Source organism: Parasteatoda tepidariorum, chromosome 6, assembly GCF_982258835.1.
Source record: "Parasteatoda tepidariorum strain Cologne lab strain chromosome 6, Ptep-v5.0, whole genome shotgun sequence".
Taxonomy (NCBI): Eukaryota; Metazoa; Arthropoda; class Arachnida; order Araneae; family Theridiidae; genus Parasteatoda; species Parasteatoda tepidariorum.
This window is the reverse complement of record NC_141760.1, coordinates 1,321,558-1,340,030: the sequence shown is the minus strand read 5'-3', so window position 1 is coordinate 1,340,030 and position 18,473 is coordinate 1,321,558. Positions and strand designations below refer to the sequence as shown.

Genomic DNA, 18,473 nt, shown 5'->3' with positions numbered 1-18,473 from the left:
CCCCGAACTGAAACTGCTCTTTTGATATATATATATTTACTAAGGATAACACAGAGATTTTCTTGGGGATATGGAGTAAAATTACAACTTCTTTAAAAGACATATTAAAAATAAAAAAAATAGACCCATGCATAAAATTTAATTCTATGTTAAGTTTAGAGTTTTTGAGAAAATTATTGGCAGATTTTTCGCGAATATATTACAAAAGGACCTGTCACATAAAGATTGGGTATAAAACTGTTTCTTGTGATTTTTTTGACAAAATTGAGTAGATTTTTACAGTTTCACAAAAACTGGATTTTTCCCAAAATTTCTATAATCCATCACTTATACACAGGATTAATTAGTTTAAACCAACATGGTTTAAATCAGTGGTTCTTAACCTTTTTAAGCCGCGACCCAAATTTGAGAAATATGTTTATGTCGCGACCCAAATTTGAGAAATATGTTCATGTCGCGACCCCCAAAAAAAGTCAAACTTTTTTCATTGCTTTATTTTAGATCGTATTTTTAAAAAATCTTCAATCCTACGATGATGATTTTTTTTAACTTACAAATTTTTTATTTATTTTTTTAATAATAAAGATAAACAAAAGTACTTTTCGATCCAAGGAAAATTTAATTAATAATCAAGTGTTTTTAATAATTTTTATTGACCAAATTAAAATATATTTATAACTTTTTGAAAATAATTGACATTTTAACTTATTCCTAAAAAAAAAAAAAGAAATATCAATGCATATGTTAAGTCTTTTAAATTTTAAATGCAAGTCATACAGTTTTAATGAGAACCTTGTGCTTGAATAGATTTTGAAAGATCTTCAAACCTCGGTTGAATGCTTGTCAGGGAGCAACTTATATCTATTTCAGGATTTAACTTGTTCCGGTAATTGTTTTTGATTGCACACAGAGCCGAAAAACTAGCCTCACACATATATGTTGTTGAAAAGGGCAATAATACTTTTAGGGCTTCTTTAACAATTATTGGCTTTTCGGTTTTTAATTTTAACCGGAAAGCACATAAAGATTCAGTGTTTTTGTAGAAATTGTATCGAAGTGCTTGGCCACTTTGTATTTCTATTAATTGTTCTTGAAATTGATTAATATTAACAAATTCCTCATTCCTCATTAAACATAGGCTGAGTAAGCCACAATGACTTATTCTAGGAAGTGTTGGTATTACTTATGATATGGTGTATTACTAACTTCTTTGGTTCAACTCAGCGCGACCCAAGAAATATGCTTCGCGACCCAATTTTGGGTCGCGACCCATAGGTTAAGAACCGCTGGTTTAAATGATGGTTTGAACCAAATGATTTTTTTAAAAAAAGAAACCAAGCTTGGTTTTTTTCTTTAAAAATAATAAATTTTAAAAAGTTAATTTTTTGTTTATTTAAATAGTTACAGTTTGAATAGAACCAATGAAAAAATATAGAATTTTTTCATAAAAATTTTCCACTTTTATGTTTAAATGCTAATGGGAATCTATATTTCTTTAAATAGACGTAAATATATAAGTTTTTAATGTTTAAAATATCAAAGATTTCTTGCAAAAATATCTATTAAAATAAATTGTGAGCGAAATGTTTTAAAAAGGCTTAATGTAAAATAAACCATCATAAAATGCATTTTCTAATTATTTTTGAAATTAGTTTAATGAAGTAATTATTGAACAAGTTCAAATAAAAATAGAACCTTTGAAAATAAAATCAAAAGTTCAATCAAATTTTTCAGTACCTTTTTTTATTTTGTTCAAAACACATTATGCTTGTTACATTCAAAAGCGGAAATGAAAATGAAGTGCTTGCCTAAGTTTTTATACTTTATTTTTTGGTTTTTGTATGGAATTTTTTCTGTTAAGATTGTAAACAAATTTATATTGTATTAAGGTGTTTTTATTTATTTTTTATTTTTGAAATATTTTTAAAATGTAATTTTTTAATAAATAAAAACTTACCAAACAATATTATTATTCAGAACTTATTTTCATTGTATTTAATTTTATTTAATGCCACAGTTTGTTAAGCTAATTACAGACCCTGTAGTGACCACCTTTTTTTTGGTACAGTATACATGTACCAGACTATTTTTAAAAAAACAGCAAACAACAAATTAAAAGAAAATGTAATTCGCTTTATTTAAGTACAATAGGGGCAAATTTTATCACAAAAAATAATAATATATACTATTTTTAATTCCAGAGTTACTTTATTCTGAAAAAAAAAAAGTTTTTAACTGTTTTTCCAGTAGAATTTATTTAATGGACAAACTGAGATCAATATTTAGGAAATTTTATTGGGGTACTGTTGCATCAAAAAAATAATCAGTGTCAATTAGTTAATATTCCTTCATACAAATATTTATTTAAAATTTGCAAAAGACTGACTTCTTTAATTGAATGCATAACTTCTTAAATCAAATATGTTAAAGTAAGGTTTAAATCATTTCAAAACAAAAACACAGATGCATCTAAGTATGTTTCTGAAGTAATTTTCTAGGTAAACTATTAATTAGATTAAAAAGATATTAAATGGAAAACCCAAATCTTTCGATTATTCAAAATGATTATTTTAAGAATTGCATTTGTATTCATAAAAAATGGGATGTTCTGACAGAGCTCTCATAATCTGAATAAAATCAATAATTGTTAGTCAAGATTTTTCAAGGTTATAGAAAAATGCTTAAATTTAGCTTTCATTTGAGAATTACAAAAATATCCCAATAGTATTTTTTTGCTCCTATATCTATATTTAGTTTAAATAAAAAATTAACTTAAAACATCTAGATTTATCACTCTTGTGCTACGACTTTAAAAATTTTCCAGACTGTGGTAAACCTATTCTGAACACACAGAAATGTTTAGTCAAAAAGCTAAAAATAATGTACAAATAAGGAAAAAAATATTTTTCATCACCAAAATCAAAAATATCAGAACTTAAAGCCCTATGTTTAAAATGAATGAGAAAATTAGTTTATACTTTTTAAGAGAAAATTGAGGCATAATTTTATTGAAATATTAAATTTTTTCTTCTTAGATTAGAAGTTCAGGCTGATGTTTCATCAAATAAAAGATTCAGCTTGAGTAGTCACAGTGAGACAGCATCCGCAACAGTCAGTGCAAACATGTCTCTTGCAGATGATGCCAGTATGAAAGCTCTAGCAGGTTCCATTCTTGGATACAGGTAATTTAAACAACATTCTTGTATAGGATTAGATTTTTCCTTAAAGACTAAACGAAAGATATGATTTAAAGGGAATAATTACTAAAAAATGGTTTTTACTTTAAATATTTAATGTGAATCAATGCGAAATTTTAAGAAAGGTGTGCCTAATGGATGAACTTTCTAAATCAAGAGTTATTAAGGTAATTAAATACTAAAATATTGGAGAATAATTAAATTTAAATGAAACAGGAATGCAGTATAGGACTTAAACAATTTAAATGAAGCATTTTTTCTCCTACACTGTTTTATCAATAACTTGTAGCCTTTCGCCATGCGCAGTAAAAGTCCAATTTAATATATAAGACAGAAACTTAATAAAATGATGAATACAATTCCATATGTAATAAATCATGAAAGTAAAAGATATAGTGTGATTTCTTTATGTTTTGGCGTAATAAAGTGTGAATTAATAAGTTACTTTTCATTTTACTTCACAATAAATTCAAAAGTTAACTTGTATTTCCCTCTTTAACTCCCAGCAATGACACAAAATGTGTTGCGCACATGACGAAAAATGTTGCACACGATCGTTATTTTGCAAAAACACATTCTCCACTTAAATAGAATAAAAAACTTTCTGTTAACACAAAATCTCAATTTAAAAACTTTCTGCAAGCAAATTATTGACTCTAGTTTCAACTCTTTTGTTTTTAAAATTGCTGATATTTTTAAAGTGTTTTAATTTTCGTAATTCTAATTGCAGCAAAAGTGACATTTCATTTTCCGGGTTAAATTCGGATTATCGATTTAAAAAAAAAAGCTGAAATATGAAATGTACATGTTTTAGCTAGACCATGATTTAAAAGGACTTAACGAGAGTTTATGCTCAAAATGCTATGATGTCGCCATCTAAAATCGATAATATAGTTGTGATGAGTATGCCAAAAAACAAAGCAGGCCGCTAGGAAAGTAATATAACCACAGTCTATTTGATTGCAATGATGAAAGGGCAAAGCTGAGAAAGAAATATTCCTGCCAGATTGATTAAGAAAATTTTGAGCATTTTTATTTATTTTTTATTGTATATAATGAGTAATTTAAAATAATTTTCCTTGTTGATGAGAAATTTTTCACGAACGACATTCATCTATAGTATGCGCATTACTGATTGCTTTATTCTTTTAAGTTAATTTGATACTTGAGTTTAGTCTAGTGTGGAATTCTTGATATTTTGTTTGGTTTTATTATTTATCATATTAAAATATTTCAACCTCATTTTTGATTTCTATTAAATTTATGTTCTTGTAGATTTTTTGTTTCATTGTTTTTATTTTGTTAGAAATTAATATTTGTAAATTGATCTATTTTTAGGGATTTCTAAATTACCATCTATGAACTTTGAATCACAAATATTGATGGCTTCTATACATATATAATATTTATTAGAGTTTATTTTTTAGTCAAGCTGCGATTTGCATCACAGAGTTATTTTTGGACCGCGTTTTTTTTGTTTGAAATCATTTAAATTATAAATAAAAATGAAAACACTATTTTTGTTTCGTTTCTTATTAAAATTAAGACACATCCATCACTACTGCTTTCTTTCTAATATGCATGGCATGTCAAAACAACTTCCTATCCATTAACAAAGATTTTGCTTGTTCTTCAAAATATCTTGTTTAATTGCAATTGCTTTTATGTGTACCATATTAACATGAGTAACTTTTGATCTAATAGTTCAGATTTAAACTATACTTCGAATCTATTTTAATGGTTTGAAGGATAGCTTATAAATATAGTTATTAGTTCTACCTCTGAATTCAGTTATGAAATGCGATGCAAAAAGTTTTTCTCTAAATAAACATACTTTTGTTTTGTCTGATACAGATTTTTGTCTCAAAATTGTAACAGGAGTGTGTCGATCTAAATTGATATTAGGAAAGTTATCAAAAGTTTAAACCTTATGATTTTACATTTTGTGTATTTTGCCATATTTCCAAAACAATTTATACAATAAAAAAATATTTTATTTAACAATGCAAGGGGGAAAAAAAGTACTCTACTCTTTCTTTAAGTAATTCATTTACTTCTTACTATTTTTTTAAAGGACAAAAATTCAATGAAACTAGTTAAATAGGCTGAGAAATAAAAATATGACATTTTGAAATTTTGTTTCACAGGAGCCATTTAATTGTTGGATTTTGTAATTAAATTAAGTTTTGGTGTATGTTAAAATTTTGCATATATTGTAATAAAAACAATTTCGATTACTTTTATATTTAATAATAAAAAATTAATATTAAAAATTGATTTTTACAAGCAACGAATTGTCTTTAGATAAGAAAAAAGGGTTATTATGCTATTGTAAAACCAAGCTAAGTCAGGGAATTTGGAAATCGCCTAAAGGTCTGGGAATTTAACAGTTTTAAGTCAAAATCTGGAAAAGTGATGGGGTTCCATTTGGCGATCGCCAAGTGTACTATCTTTGGGGCAACATTTTCCATGTAACACTTTCCCAACTTACAATATTTGTTTTCACCCATTTGGCATGTAGCCAAATTTCACACAGGTGTAGCATACCGTGGTATTATGACTTAGAAAACTTTCAAATGGAAAAGGGTTATTAATTGCTAGAATCCAGAACAGATGGAAGGATGGCTGTACTTCAGATTGTATAATCTTATTTATGATGGTGAAATTTATTGGGTTAAATAATGTTTTATAATCTCTGATGAATAATGTTGTTTATTTGCTGAATTCTCTGTCACCCAAGCTTGCTAAATTTCGCCATCCATTTTTTCGAAATGTTCGATGCGTGACGATTCCAGCCTAATTTTACGTTGTTCAACAATAGTTTATCCATATTTATTTATAATTTTTACGGTTCCTTTGACATTGGTTTTTCTGATTTTGATATTTTTTATGCAATGTCACGGCGTGACCTTTCGACTTTGAATTTTGAGCTATCCATTTATGGCGCATTCGATGCGTGACGATTCCATCGTAATTTAAATTCGTTTGATGAGTTTTTTTGGCGCTTTTCACATGGTTTTTTACAATCCATTTTATTTTCTGATTGATTTTTAGCCTTTTCTGCTTGTTTCTTTCTTTTCTTCTAAATTCGGTTATTATTTTATTATCATGTTACGATAATGCAAATTTGACCTATACATTTTTGATGCGCTTGTTTCATGACAATTCCATTGTAAATTTCCAATCATTTTTTGGCTATTGATTTTCCGATGCTATTACAAAGTTTGAGTTTTCACTTTCTGGCATGCTTGATTTGTGGCGATTGTTTGATGGTTCTCCTAAATTATTGTTTTTTTGGCTCTTTACATGTGGTTTTTAGAATTCCGTTATTATAAATACAATGTTATGATTTCCTGACACATTCGTTCGTGACGATTCAGTCTTAATGTAATGATTGGTGATAGATTTCTCGCCATTTTTCACATTCTCGCCATTTTTGGAATTCGAATGTCATGAAGAGGGTGCAAAACAGCTCCTGTTTCATCCAGATCAATCCCTGATATCTGTTATGAAAATTTATTTTTTATAATAAATAGACAGATCTAAGTTTTTTTTATTCCGCATTATTTTATTACTATATTATATTGTTTTATTTTATTACTATTATTATGACTTTATTACTAATCCGTTATTTTATTACTAATCCGTTATTTTATTACTATATTATAATTGAAAATAGTTTAATTTGCACTTTTTTTTCCTGGATGCTTTTACAGTCTTGTTTTCACTCCCAATTATGTTTATATCTCTATTTATTTTTTATTTTATTATTCTCAGAGTAAAATAAATCACACTTTTTTTTTAACATTCTCTTCTAGTTTTCCGTTCTTGTCTAATTTACTCTTTCCCTGTCAGCAAGATTTGAAGAGTATCTTTGATCATTTTAATTTCAATTGAGTTTGATTCCTATTAGTTGTAATATTAATTTTTTATTTTAATAAAAAATTTTCGCAATACTTATACTATTGATACACTATAGTTTTTGAAGACATAATTACTTTTTTTAGATATTTAAAAAAAAACAAAACATTTCTATAATAAATTTCTACATGGAGTGGAGTTAAATTTTTAAAAAATTAAATATGCAATAGAAATTACAAACATTAATCTTTTGTGGTTCCCTGTATATTGTTGCCTGCTGCATTGTCAATATAAATTGCGACATTAGACTGGAATTTTTTGAAAATATATCTGGAAAAAACACGGAATTTTATTCTTCTATTTGAATAGCAACTCTGAAGTCTTAGAATTGTGTGCAAAAAGACACTTTGTATAAAAATGTATTTTATATGATTATTTTTGATTTTGAAATACATCTAGTTATTATTTGAACAAAAACACAGAAACTGCTAAGTTATTTGCTAGCTATAAAAGTCTTAAAATTAAATTCTAAAATTAAAAGAAAGAGGAAGAAATCATTATGAGGTTTCTAAACACATAGAATAAAATATTTTGTTAATTTGGAATTATTATTTTTTTTATTTTTTATTTCCAATGGCAGGCCAATTTAAAAGAACAAAAAGGATAAAACAACAAGAAAAACAAAGCAAAAAGAGATAAATAGAATTGAATGCATAGTGACATGCTTAGCCCATACGGGCCCTAGCTTCCCAGTAGCGTCCACACACAGTAGTGGAGATGAGCGCAGGACAGACGGAAATATGGGGCAAGTCCATGTCCTCCCCAAGGCGACAGAGCTTGCATTTAGGAGAGTCAAAAATGTTTATGCTAAAAAGGTGTTTGGCCAGACAGTCATGGCCCGTTACAAGTCTAAAGAGAGCGACTGCCGTAAACCTGGGCTGATTTGGGATAGTTACAATATGGTTGAACCAGGTTTTGTGTATATTGCTTGTACGGAAATTCTCTGAGAGCGTGTTCCGGAATTGGTTTCGGACCAGCAATTTAAATGAGTGCAGAGAGATGGAGCAACGAGATGCTTGGGCAATAGTTGTGATTTATAATTTGGAATTATAGATTTATAATTTGGAATTATAGATTTATAATTTGGATTATAAATCTGGTTATCAATAAACAAATATGCTCTTGGGAGGAGGGAGAGAAAGTACTACCTTAAAATAACTCTTTCTTTCTATAAGATTTTTATTCCTAAAAATGTAAAATAAAAATCCTATCCTTTTTATTAGAATATGCATTATTTAATTATTTTTTTCATTAAAGTGACTTATTTTATTAGAAAAAAAAATACTAACTATAAATGTAACTAAATTTTATAAAACAAATTTTGGAAAAATCCAATGCTCAAAAATATGAAGCCCTCAGCAGATCTTCTGTCTGGGCCCTCAACAGTATTTTATTAAGCACTATTGCCAATGAAAATACAAAAAAGCCAGAATTTAAGTATATGAATCAAAGTATATATATACACTCTATAACAAAAAAATCGACGCACCAGGAAGGAGTTGTCCGATTGAAATGAAAATTGGTGGATAAGAAGACAATGTACAGAGTAGTAAATGATTAAAATTTCAGAACAATTGAATAATTTATTGCAGAGTTACAGTAACAAGTTCAATAAGGTGTTGACCCGCCTGTAGCCTGGATACAAGCTGCCACACGGCTTGGCATAGACCGATAAAGCTCCCGGATGGTCTCTTGCGGTATTTCCTGCCAAATTCGATCCAATTGTCGAACGAGGTCATCAGCATTCAGTGCCAGATGCAATCGCCTTCCCATCATATCCCAGACATGCTCGATGGGAGAGAGATCTGGTGATCTGGCAGGCCAAGGAAGAGTTTGACAAGCTTGCAGACAGTTCATAGTAACATGTGCCGTATGTGGTCTGGCATTGTCCTGCTTTTCAGCAGGACAATGCCAGACCCACACCAGCCCAGGGCGCTGCAAAAGGAACGGTAGCAAAACAGGTCTTAGGATGTCGTCGACGTACCGCTGTGCAGTAAGTGTACCTCTAATGACGACCAAAGGGGTCCGGCTGTCAAAGGAAATGGCACCTCGGACCATAATGCCTTGTTGAGGGCCGGTGTGGCCTGCAATAGTGAAGGCAGGATCCCCTCTCTGCCCTGTGCGTCTCCAAACATATCTTCGATGATCGTCAGGACACAGTTGGAAGCGGGATTCGTCGGTAAAGACTATACGTCCCCCAGTCAGCATCATTCCGTTCAAAATATTCATGCATACGAAATTTCAAAGCAATCGGATGATTGCTTCTTGGTGCGTCAATTTTTTTGTTATGGAGTGTATTCTTACACGAGGCAAAGCTATAATTTTGAACTATGTATACCATCTTGGCATAAAGAATTATCTAAGCTTTGGAACAGACTTAAGTATTTTGCAAATTTTCATAAGCCCTTATAATGTTGTGTTAAATTAACTTCTTAAATGTTAAAAAATTAGATCAGACGCTTTTCATTTTTACAAAACTGTGGCTTTTCTACCTTTTGTCATTTTGCACCCTTTTCAAATTAACATAAAGTATACTGGTTAAAGATAGGCTTAACTTGACTTTAGTCATGAATAATTGTTGTTAACTCATAGCGGAGAACGAAATATCATAGTATTTAAGAAAAACATCATTTCGTGTGATGACAGAGTCTTAAAAAAAGAGCCTTAAACCCAAGCTGTTTTCGATCCTTTGTATCTTCAGAGATATAGAGAAAAAGATATTAATGCTAGTTAAAAATAACACATGTTTGTTTATGATATCCGACAAATGTAACATAGCAAAATTATGTTAAAAAGACAATTATTAATTATCACTAGATACTCAAACAGAACTTTTTTTTCTTTGCATGTGAGGCTGTTTCTAAGAATGCCATGTAAAATTTGCTATGGATAGTTTTATCTTTCTCGGGATAGTCTATGAACAAAATACCATTCACGCCCCGAATTCCCGATGCCATGACCTTGGAAGCTGACTTTTAACTTTTAGGTCTCTTTCACTGTATGCTGTCTCCTCAATTAGAAAAAATGGTGTGTGTTTTTAGTTTGTCATTTGCCCTTTTTGAAAGTAATGTAGGATTGTTCCAAAAAAATCTGATTTTTTAAATTTTATTTTCTGACTACAATGGTTTTTATTCATTCATATGAAATTAATGATGTAACCTTGTAATTCACTTTTTTTTTAAAACTCGTACCACTTTCAAGACAAGAATGCTAACTTCTCAATTTTATAGCAAATGGTGCTGAATTCTATGGTGGGCAATATTCTAGTCATTTTCCCTCTTGCAAAAGAAAACTTCTGCAATTTTTCGGAAACCTACTGCACATTTTAAACAAATACACCTTTTTGGTGACCTGTTGTCTTCCGTACCCCTTTATTTTCCTTCTAGACCACTTGCATATTTGTTATCGAAATCAACTCCATCCATTAATAAGTCCATTTTCTATTGTGAATTGTCATTATAATAAATTTTTATTGTACAAACCCATTTTATCATACTTAGACACCACTTTTATAGCTACCACTTTTATGTTTGAAAATTAAAGAGAATGCTTTCAGACTTTGGGCTAGTAGTATGTATACGTAGTATATAATCTTTTCGTTTGCTTTAACCTGAAATTAAAATGTAATTCTATAAAAATAATATTAAATTTTAACTCTGAGCATTTCAGTTATGGTTAAAATTATGTAGACTTTTCTTTTTCTATAAAATTTATGGGAAAAACAAGTTTTATTGCTGCCGAAAACTCCCTAGATTAAAGTGGGGAGAAGGCAGTAAATTAAGAGAAATGATTTTGATCTGTTTCTTTTAAAATAATTTCATGGGCTGTTTGCAGTTGAAGTATATACAGGGATGAGATTCTTCCTCGGATTTCCGCTTTTTCTCAGATAATTTCCCGCTAATTTCCGCTGAAATTTTTTTTGCACAAAACAAAATATTTTATGAGGAATTTAATTTTCCGCGGAGCGAAATTATTGAAGTCCTCATTCCTCCCTCTATTTACGATTTTCAAAGAAAAACAGAAAATTCAAACTACGTCCTAGCTGCTAACCCTTCCGCGTGTTTACTTATATTAGCTATTTTCTCCGATTTCACTGACAGAAAATAAGATTTTCCGTATTTTTCATCCGTCGGCGGGATAGCTCGTATTTTTGTAATTTAGACGTCAATGCTTCTTGTATTCTAGAGTAAAAGCAAACAAAAAAAGCAAAAAAAAATAAATAAATAAAGGTGGATTTGCGGTGAAAATATTTCTTTGCTCATTCAATTAATCTTGTAAATTTTTATTTATTGTGTAAACAAAAAAACAATTCAAACAAGCCTTTTAGAAATCCCAAGTCCAGACTCTGCAAATATCTCGATTTTTATTCACGCGACTTTAATATCAATCATCGATTTTCGTATTTACCTGATTTAAAAGTTGCGCATTGCAATTCTTATTTACGCTTTTTAAATATCGTACATTGACTCGTATTTACGAGATTTAAAAATCTAATATCGTCTTTTGTATTTTTGCATTTTTAAAATCGCTAATTTATTATCAAACATCGATTTTCGTATTTACCTGATTTAAAAGTTGAACGTTGCGATTCTTATTCAGGCCATTTAAATAATGTACATTGCGATTCTTATTTACGAGATTTAAAAAACCAATATCCCGATTTGTATTTACGAACTTTTAAAATCCTATGTAGCTACACGAGCGTTTTTGCGGTTGTAATATCGCGCGATTTTAAAATTATGCATCTTGATCTAAAAATTACGCATCATGATTTGTATTTTCGCATTTTTTAAATTCCATGTAGTTTCATATTCACGTGATTTAAAAGCCTCATATAGGGATTTATAATCACATGGTTTACAAGTTTAAAAATCGCACTTTTTTTGTCAAATTTTTGTTTATATATATATTTATTCTTGGTTTTCCTCTTTTTTACTTTCTGCCTACTCTCATCCCTGTATATAGGAGATAGAAACTTTTACATATCTTTTACAAAGTTTATCAAAAAATAAATATAAAAATTCGTAAGTTAGCAAATTTTTTTTAAAAAATTTGTGTGTAAGTTTCTTTTTGTCTCCCAGTTTAGTTTAATTGTAAAATATTGTATAATATATCTCTTAGTTTACCTAAACTGTTTTATGGATTTTTTACAATATCAATAAAACGATTGACTATTTTAAGCAAGAAAAATGACAGTGTGAAATTGTTGATTTGCTCTGTACACAAAAGTTTGAATTTTAAAGCAATTGCATTGACAAGAATGGAATACGTTAGTTCCCATTCTTGCAGCCAATTGCTGAAAATTTCAACAAGCCTCTACATCTCTGTGAAAGCAATTAAATTTATTATTTTTAATAAAGTTTATATCAAAAAATATTTGTCCGGGTTTTTTTTTATACCACATTCTGTACAAAAAGCATCTGGCTAGTACAATTTAAATAAAAATATCAGAAGTATTTTTTTCTTTCATGGAAGCATTTTTCAGGACTTCAGTAAATCTTGTGCAAAACTTGCATGATAAGTTGAAGAAATATGTGCAGTCACTTTTCTTAAATGAAATCTAAATTTAAAGCTGTAGCTCAGGGGACAGAGCGTTCCCTTTCCGACGAGGTGAACTGAGTTTGAATTCCAGCAAAGGTTGGTTGATTCAAATTCCGCACCTGACTGGACTGGCACAGACGACGGTGTCGACGTAAAATATCCTCTGTGGTAGACGGATCATGGGTTAGAGTCGCCTTCGCGTCAGGCTAACCATGAGAGGTTTTTATAGTTTTCCTCTCCATTTAACTCAAATCCAGGTCAGTTCCATCAAAAAGTCCACCATGAAGGCAAATTTCTCTTAATACTTGATTCAAGAATTCCCTTGTCTTATGAGTTGGGTGCAAAATTACAAGGCAACGGATTTGAACATTAGTAGTTGTAAACTCAAAAAATTGAGTCAGCAGTTCAACAACAGTTATAAAATATTTGAAGATAAAAAAAAAGTATTGGGAATATAAGTCACATCTTCTTGAATTACATTGCTAAAACATAGGTTAATTACATTCTTATGAACTGAATCAAACAAAGAATTTTTTCCTATTTGGTAGAGACTACAACTTTTTTAGAAATCTTTAATAATTTAGTATAGAAATGTTCACTGTCACTGCCTGAAAATTTTAAATCTGACTGATATCAATAGAATTTTTTTGTGTGTCCAAGGCCTCCCGAGTCTGAAATTAAATACGTCAGATTAAGGCCAAAAATTGTGAAGGGAAAAGCCAAATAAAATATATTATCGGGATAACTTATTTACTGATTAAGAGCTTTAAAAATTTGTAGTTCTTTTACAATAAATAATTTTTACTTTTTTTTATTGTGAACCAAAGAGAGTTTTAGGTATAGAGTGGCCATAAAGTATATGAAATTTTTATTGTGTGCCTGAGCCGTAAGATTTCTGTCTCTTCACTCTCAAACAAAATGTAGTTCTGCGAAAGAAAATTGCTCATTAAAATGAAATAATTTCATTAGACTGGTTTTAAAATTATTATGATTTATGCCACAGTAATTGCAATTGAAAAATTAAAAAAAAAATTAATAATTAAAAGGATTTTCTTCCATCCATCTAATTTAAGTTTCACCCCATTTTTGAAATTATTAAAAGTGTCTTAATATAACTAAATCCTTTCTATTGTTATCGGAGAAACGGCAAACTAATTTTAAAACTATTTGTTCACAATATTTAACCTATTAAAATGATTTAGAAATTATGGTTTTTTGCTACTCGATGATCAGATTTTCTTGTATTCAAGTGATACTGCTAATACAATTCTCTTGTTATTCCAACAAATTGTTCACACCAATTTTCTTAAGTAAGCTGCAGGTATATTTTGGCCTAAAAAAGAGGAAAATACAGAGAAACCTCCAGGAAAGAGCACTTTTGGAAGGTATGGAATTTTTTTCATAGACATAATGTTGAAGATAACCTTTAGGAGAGACCATCAAAGGCTATCTCAGCAACCGGTCAACCCTTCGCACCCAATGCCGAAAAGGTTAATTAAGGAAGTACGAAAAAATATCAAAACAAAATCTGTTAACAAAAAAAAAAAAAAAAAAAAAAAATAGGTAGATTAAAATGTATTCAAAATATTTGTGTGAGGTTCTTATTTAGAGAGCTCTTTTTGACGATCTCTGAAAGAGGTCTGCAACCTCGTGTTGTAGCCAGATTGTACTAAAGATGATGATCAATGATTTATTTCTAGAGTAAGTTAATTTAGAAAAAGAAAAACTAAGCTTACTGAGACAAATAAGCTTTAAAGCTAACTAATTTTTATGATATAAAATCAAATGCAAACTTAAAAAAAAAACAAAATTGTTTACTTATTTAAAATAGTTCTACCTTTCATAATTAGTAAATTTGTTTTTACACATAATTATATCAGTAGGGACTATTTTTATTGACTCTATAGTTTATTTAGAGATCTGATTTTCATAGCGTCAACATAAGTTGTATTTCCGCACCAAGAAAATGACACTGACTAAAATTAAAATCGGTTGCGAAATATCGTGTGCCTTTGATAACATTTTAGACAAGAACCATTTTAGTGTCGAACAGAGAGTGGTCGCTTCCGAGAGGTTTTATTGTAAAAAACATTAATAAAAGCTTCACAAAAGTCATAAATTTTTTTGGTATTCCCATTTGAACTTCCATTAAACGAACGTTCCTTTATATACTTATTATGAACAGCTGAAAAATTGGTAGTTCTTTTGTTCTGCACTTCTTTTTCTTTTCCCCCAATTTAAAATTTTCAGGTGTTATTGCAAATGATGACAGTTGATTACCTTAGTAATTGTTGATATGAGTAATGGTGAACTGTACTAATAGTAGCCAATTGAAAATATTTAATTTATACCATAGAATGTAAAAATTAATAAAATTATTTTTGATTTGTTATTAGTCTTATCATTTAATTATTAATAATATACTATCATCACTTTTTCCAACTATTCAATTGTTATGTACTGCGAAATAAATTTTCAATGAATATTCATCCAGTGAACTATCGTATATAGTGAACATATTGCTAGGTTCACAGACATACAGCATAACGAGGTCAAATTGTATTAATTTTGTAATCGTGGCATAAAAGATCGTTTTTTTTTCTTCTTATAACACATACAAATATTTTTTTCAATAATACTCAATCCAATGTTTAAATTAATAAATTTTCATTCAATTAGCATTGTCTAATGTAAGCTACTGTCAGTTTAGAATAGTCCCAACGTATTGTATAATAATAATATAAAATGTTTTTTCATGGATGGATCTTATGACAACATTATGATGTATGCAATGCATTGTAGAAAATGATAGGCCACTTTTTATATAGGGTGGTTAAAATTAAATGTTACTGTCTTTAGACTAACGTAGAGCACATTTTAGTTGATGAATGCAGATGAAACTTGGTATACACATTGTATGGACCATAGCATCATGTGAGAAAGAAAAGACCAGGTTAGAAAATGGTGTGCATTAAGGAGGAAAAAACATTGGGGAGATGTAAAATTTCTTCACTTGGAGTTCAACCCTAACCTGATGGTTTTTTTCTTTATTATTACAATAACAAGACTTTTGCTTTCATTGCAGTTTTATTTGAAAGCCGCTGATATCCTTGCAGCTCACGTCTAACTCTCTAGAAACTTTTAATTGTTTTCTCTATCTTCTGTAATAGCATGCAGCTTAATGATTTCTAGCCACTTAATTCGTCCCCATTTATAGTTCTTTTTGCAATTATATAAAGTCAATCCTAAAATAATGTGGAAGGTATAGTATTTGAATATTGATATATTCTCTTTTTAGAGATAGTTCAGCCGTGACACCCGTAGAAGTTCACGTGGATGCTCAAAACCCTGATGTCACTTTAGAAGCTTACTCCAGGGATCAGGCAGACGTTAGCTCAACTTTTCAAGAGTACTTACAACTCGTCGGATCTTCTGAGTCTGCATCTGTTCCTTATCTTTCTGCCAGTGATTGCATGCTGTATCCTGCCTTAAGACTGAAACTGTCAAAGAGCTGCAAAAAGCGCTACCACAGCAGCACAGTCCCCGAAGAGTCAGATTCCCATAGGAGTGGCGAAATGGTTTGCGAAAACCACTGCCTACCAGGCCATGTTCACTTCAACAAGTTGAAAGAATGCTGCGTCAGCTACATCGACGAGAGTCCTTCGGCCGACAGTCTTGCCAAACCGGCTGAAAGCTGTTCAAACTCAGAATGCCACCTGGTCAGGGTCTGTCGTTCGGCAACCGACAAGCCATCAAAGTTTTTGACGCGCACGAAACTGTCTCGTGAAACAAAATGTGTCACTCGGTCAATCAGTTTCTGCAATAGCTGCACGTCGACTCACAGGTCGTGCTGCCCGTCAGCATTCCGCAGCAGTGGAACGGTTCCTAAAAAGAACATCATCAATAGGTCAGATAGTGGTTCAGAATCGAATGCCTTATCTACTAGAGCTTATATGTTCCCTTGCAGTTTGCAGGATATCTCCGTTGAAGTCGCGATCGATGACTGTCCCTCCTCGACAACAGTTCCTGCTGCACCCTCGAGCTCTATACACTTCACCAAAGCTCTGCAACCCCCCCTGTCTGACAGGCAAGAGTGCTGCACCTCTTGCACGAGACATTCCTCAAAAGAAGATAGGACATGCTCACTAAATATAAGCAAAGCAGACAACACTCATATTGAATTGGAAATGTTGTAAACATGTACTGAAAAAATAACATATTATTTGTGTCAATATTGGCTTACCCATCAGGGATGCCCTACTCTCAAAGAAATTTTGGCCTTGGATTTATAAAAAAAAGTTTTTAAAAATATCAAATATTATTTTTTTTCTTCTTTCAAATTTTACCGTATAGTCTTCTTTCTTTGTTAATCTTTTTATTTTGATGCTGCATAATAAGAAGCGTGGGATTTATCAATGTAGACTTTTTCTTGATGAAAGTTCTTTTAGAATCTAATTTAACACATTCGCATAATTATTTTACTAAGTTTAAATTATGTTCCACGTCTTGATTCTTCTGAGGTAGATTTTTGTTATGAGTTTTAATCACTGATGTCAGAGATTTTAAGTGAAAGACATGTTATTTTGTCAGAGTTGTGGAAATGCAATCTCTCTTTTAATCTAGGTTTCATCTGTGATTTCTTCTAGAAACTATCAATTAACTATCTAGTTCATCTAATGTGCATAAATAACGATTATTCTTTACAAAATGACCTAATATTATGAAAAACTGTTATTTTCAAAATAACATCAGATATGTGAAAGTTCATGTCTTACATTATCCTTATGTAATGCACCAGGTTAATTGTAAAAGTCTCTTATACTTTCTAAACAACATGGCAGTTTTTATGCTTTTTTATTATCAGTCCATTTATTTTTAGGGTAATTATAAAATATATCTGTTGCTTCATTAGCCTTATTTATCTATAGCTGTTTGCAATGAGACTAAAGCTTATTACAATGTGTCTAAGTGATTTTAGGCTGATTGAGTTATTTTTTACACATTTTCTAATTACCTTATATTAAATTATAATAGACCTATAAAGTGTATAGGCATATAAAGTGTTAATCTGATTTTAAATAATGAAAATTTTTTGCAATCAACCTGGCGTTTTTCAAAAATGACTGCTACATTTGCAAAGAACCCATTTTTTCCTATTACATATATGCCATTTTTATGTATAATTTGTAGAATATTAAGTTAATCAAAATACTGTTGTGTGTACAGGGCCTGATTATCGCCTAGGCCCAATAGGCACGGGCCTAGGGCCTACACTTTGTGGGGGGCCTCAAAAATTAGTAAAAAGTCCACAATATTACTATTTTTTTTAAATACTGAAAGAAACAGTTTTTCTCAAAAAATTCATTTTTTTTTCTTCTTCAAATTTTCCTTATATCGTGATAAACCAAACTCGTGTAAACATTGCACTAATCAAATTTAAAAGTACAGCTGAATTTGAATTGGTGCAGTTTTTACGTCAACGGCTTAAGTGAATGCACTGAATATAAATTTTAATTTTTTGAAAGTGATATCTTTAAATAAATTATTATTTAAATGTGTTTTTAATTTTCTATGAGTAGCTATAATTTTGGATATTTTTTGTGTGTATTTTTTTAATAAAAATTATAATTAATAACCTTAATATCTTAGCATACATGCTGAACTTAAAGTTAAATCTACTGAAAAGTTGGCTAGCTTTGTGTTGGTTTAAGTACTAAATAAAAAAATAATTACAGCTTACAGTGAAAAATAATTCTACTAATCAGTGACTTTTAGCAAAAATCACTGATTCTCAATTGTTTGTGGTCACCAAAC

The 18,473-nt window shown here is 30.1% G+C and overlaps 1 protein-coding gene across 12 annotated transcripts in view; it reads left to right on the top strand.

Annotated features, from left to right (window-relative positions):
- LOC107442954 (E3 ubiquitin-protein ligase RNF19A) overlaps positions 1-16,975 on the top strand; it is a 53,628-nt gene extending 36,653 nt beyond the window's left edge. For 6 of the 12 annotated variants that reach the window (XM_043052121.3, XM_043052118.3, XM_071179131.2 and 3 more), the window contains exons 11-12: positions 3,036-3,182; positions 15,958-16,975. In XM_043052121.3, the coding sequence (XP_042908055.1) occupies positions 3,036-3,182; positions 15,958-16,855 (1,045 nt within the window). In that variant the 3' untranslated portion in view covers positions 16,856-16,975. Of the gene's footprint in view, positions 1-3,035; positions 3,183-4,535; positions 4,715-15,957 lie in introns of those variants that run through there. The other 6 variants (XM_087165281.1, XM_087165278.1, XM_087165282.1 and 3 more) reach the window with 1 other exon arrangement.
- Positions 16,976-18,473: the final 1,498 nt, after the last annotated feature.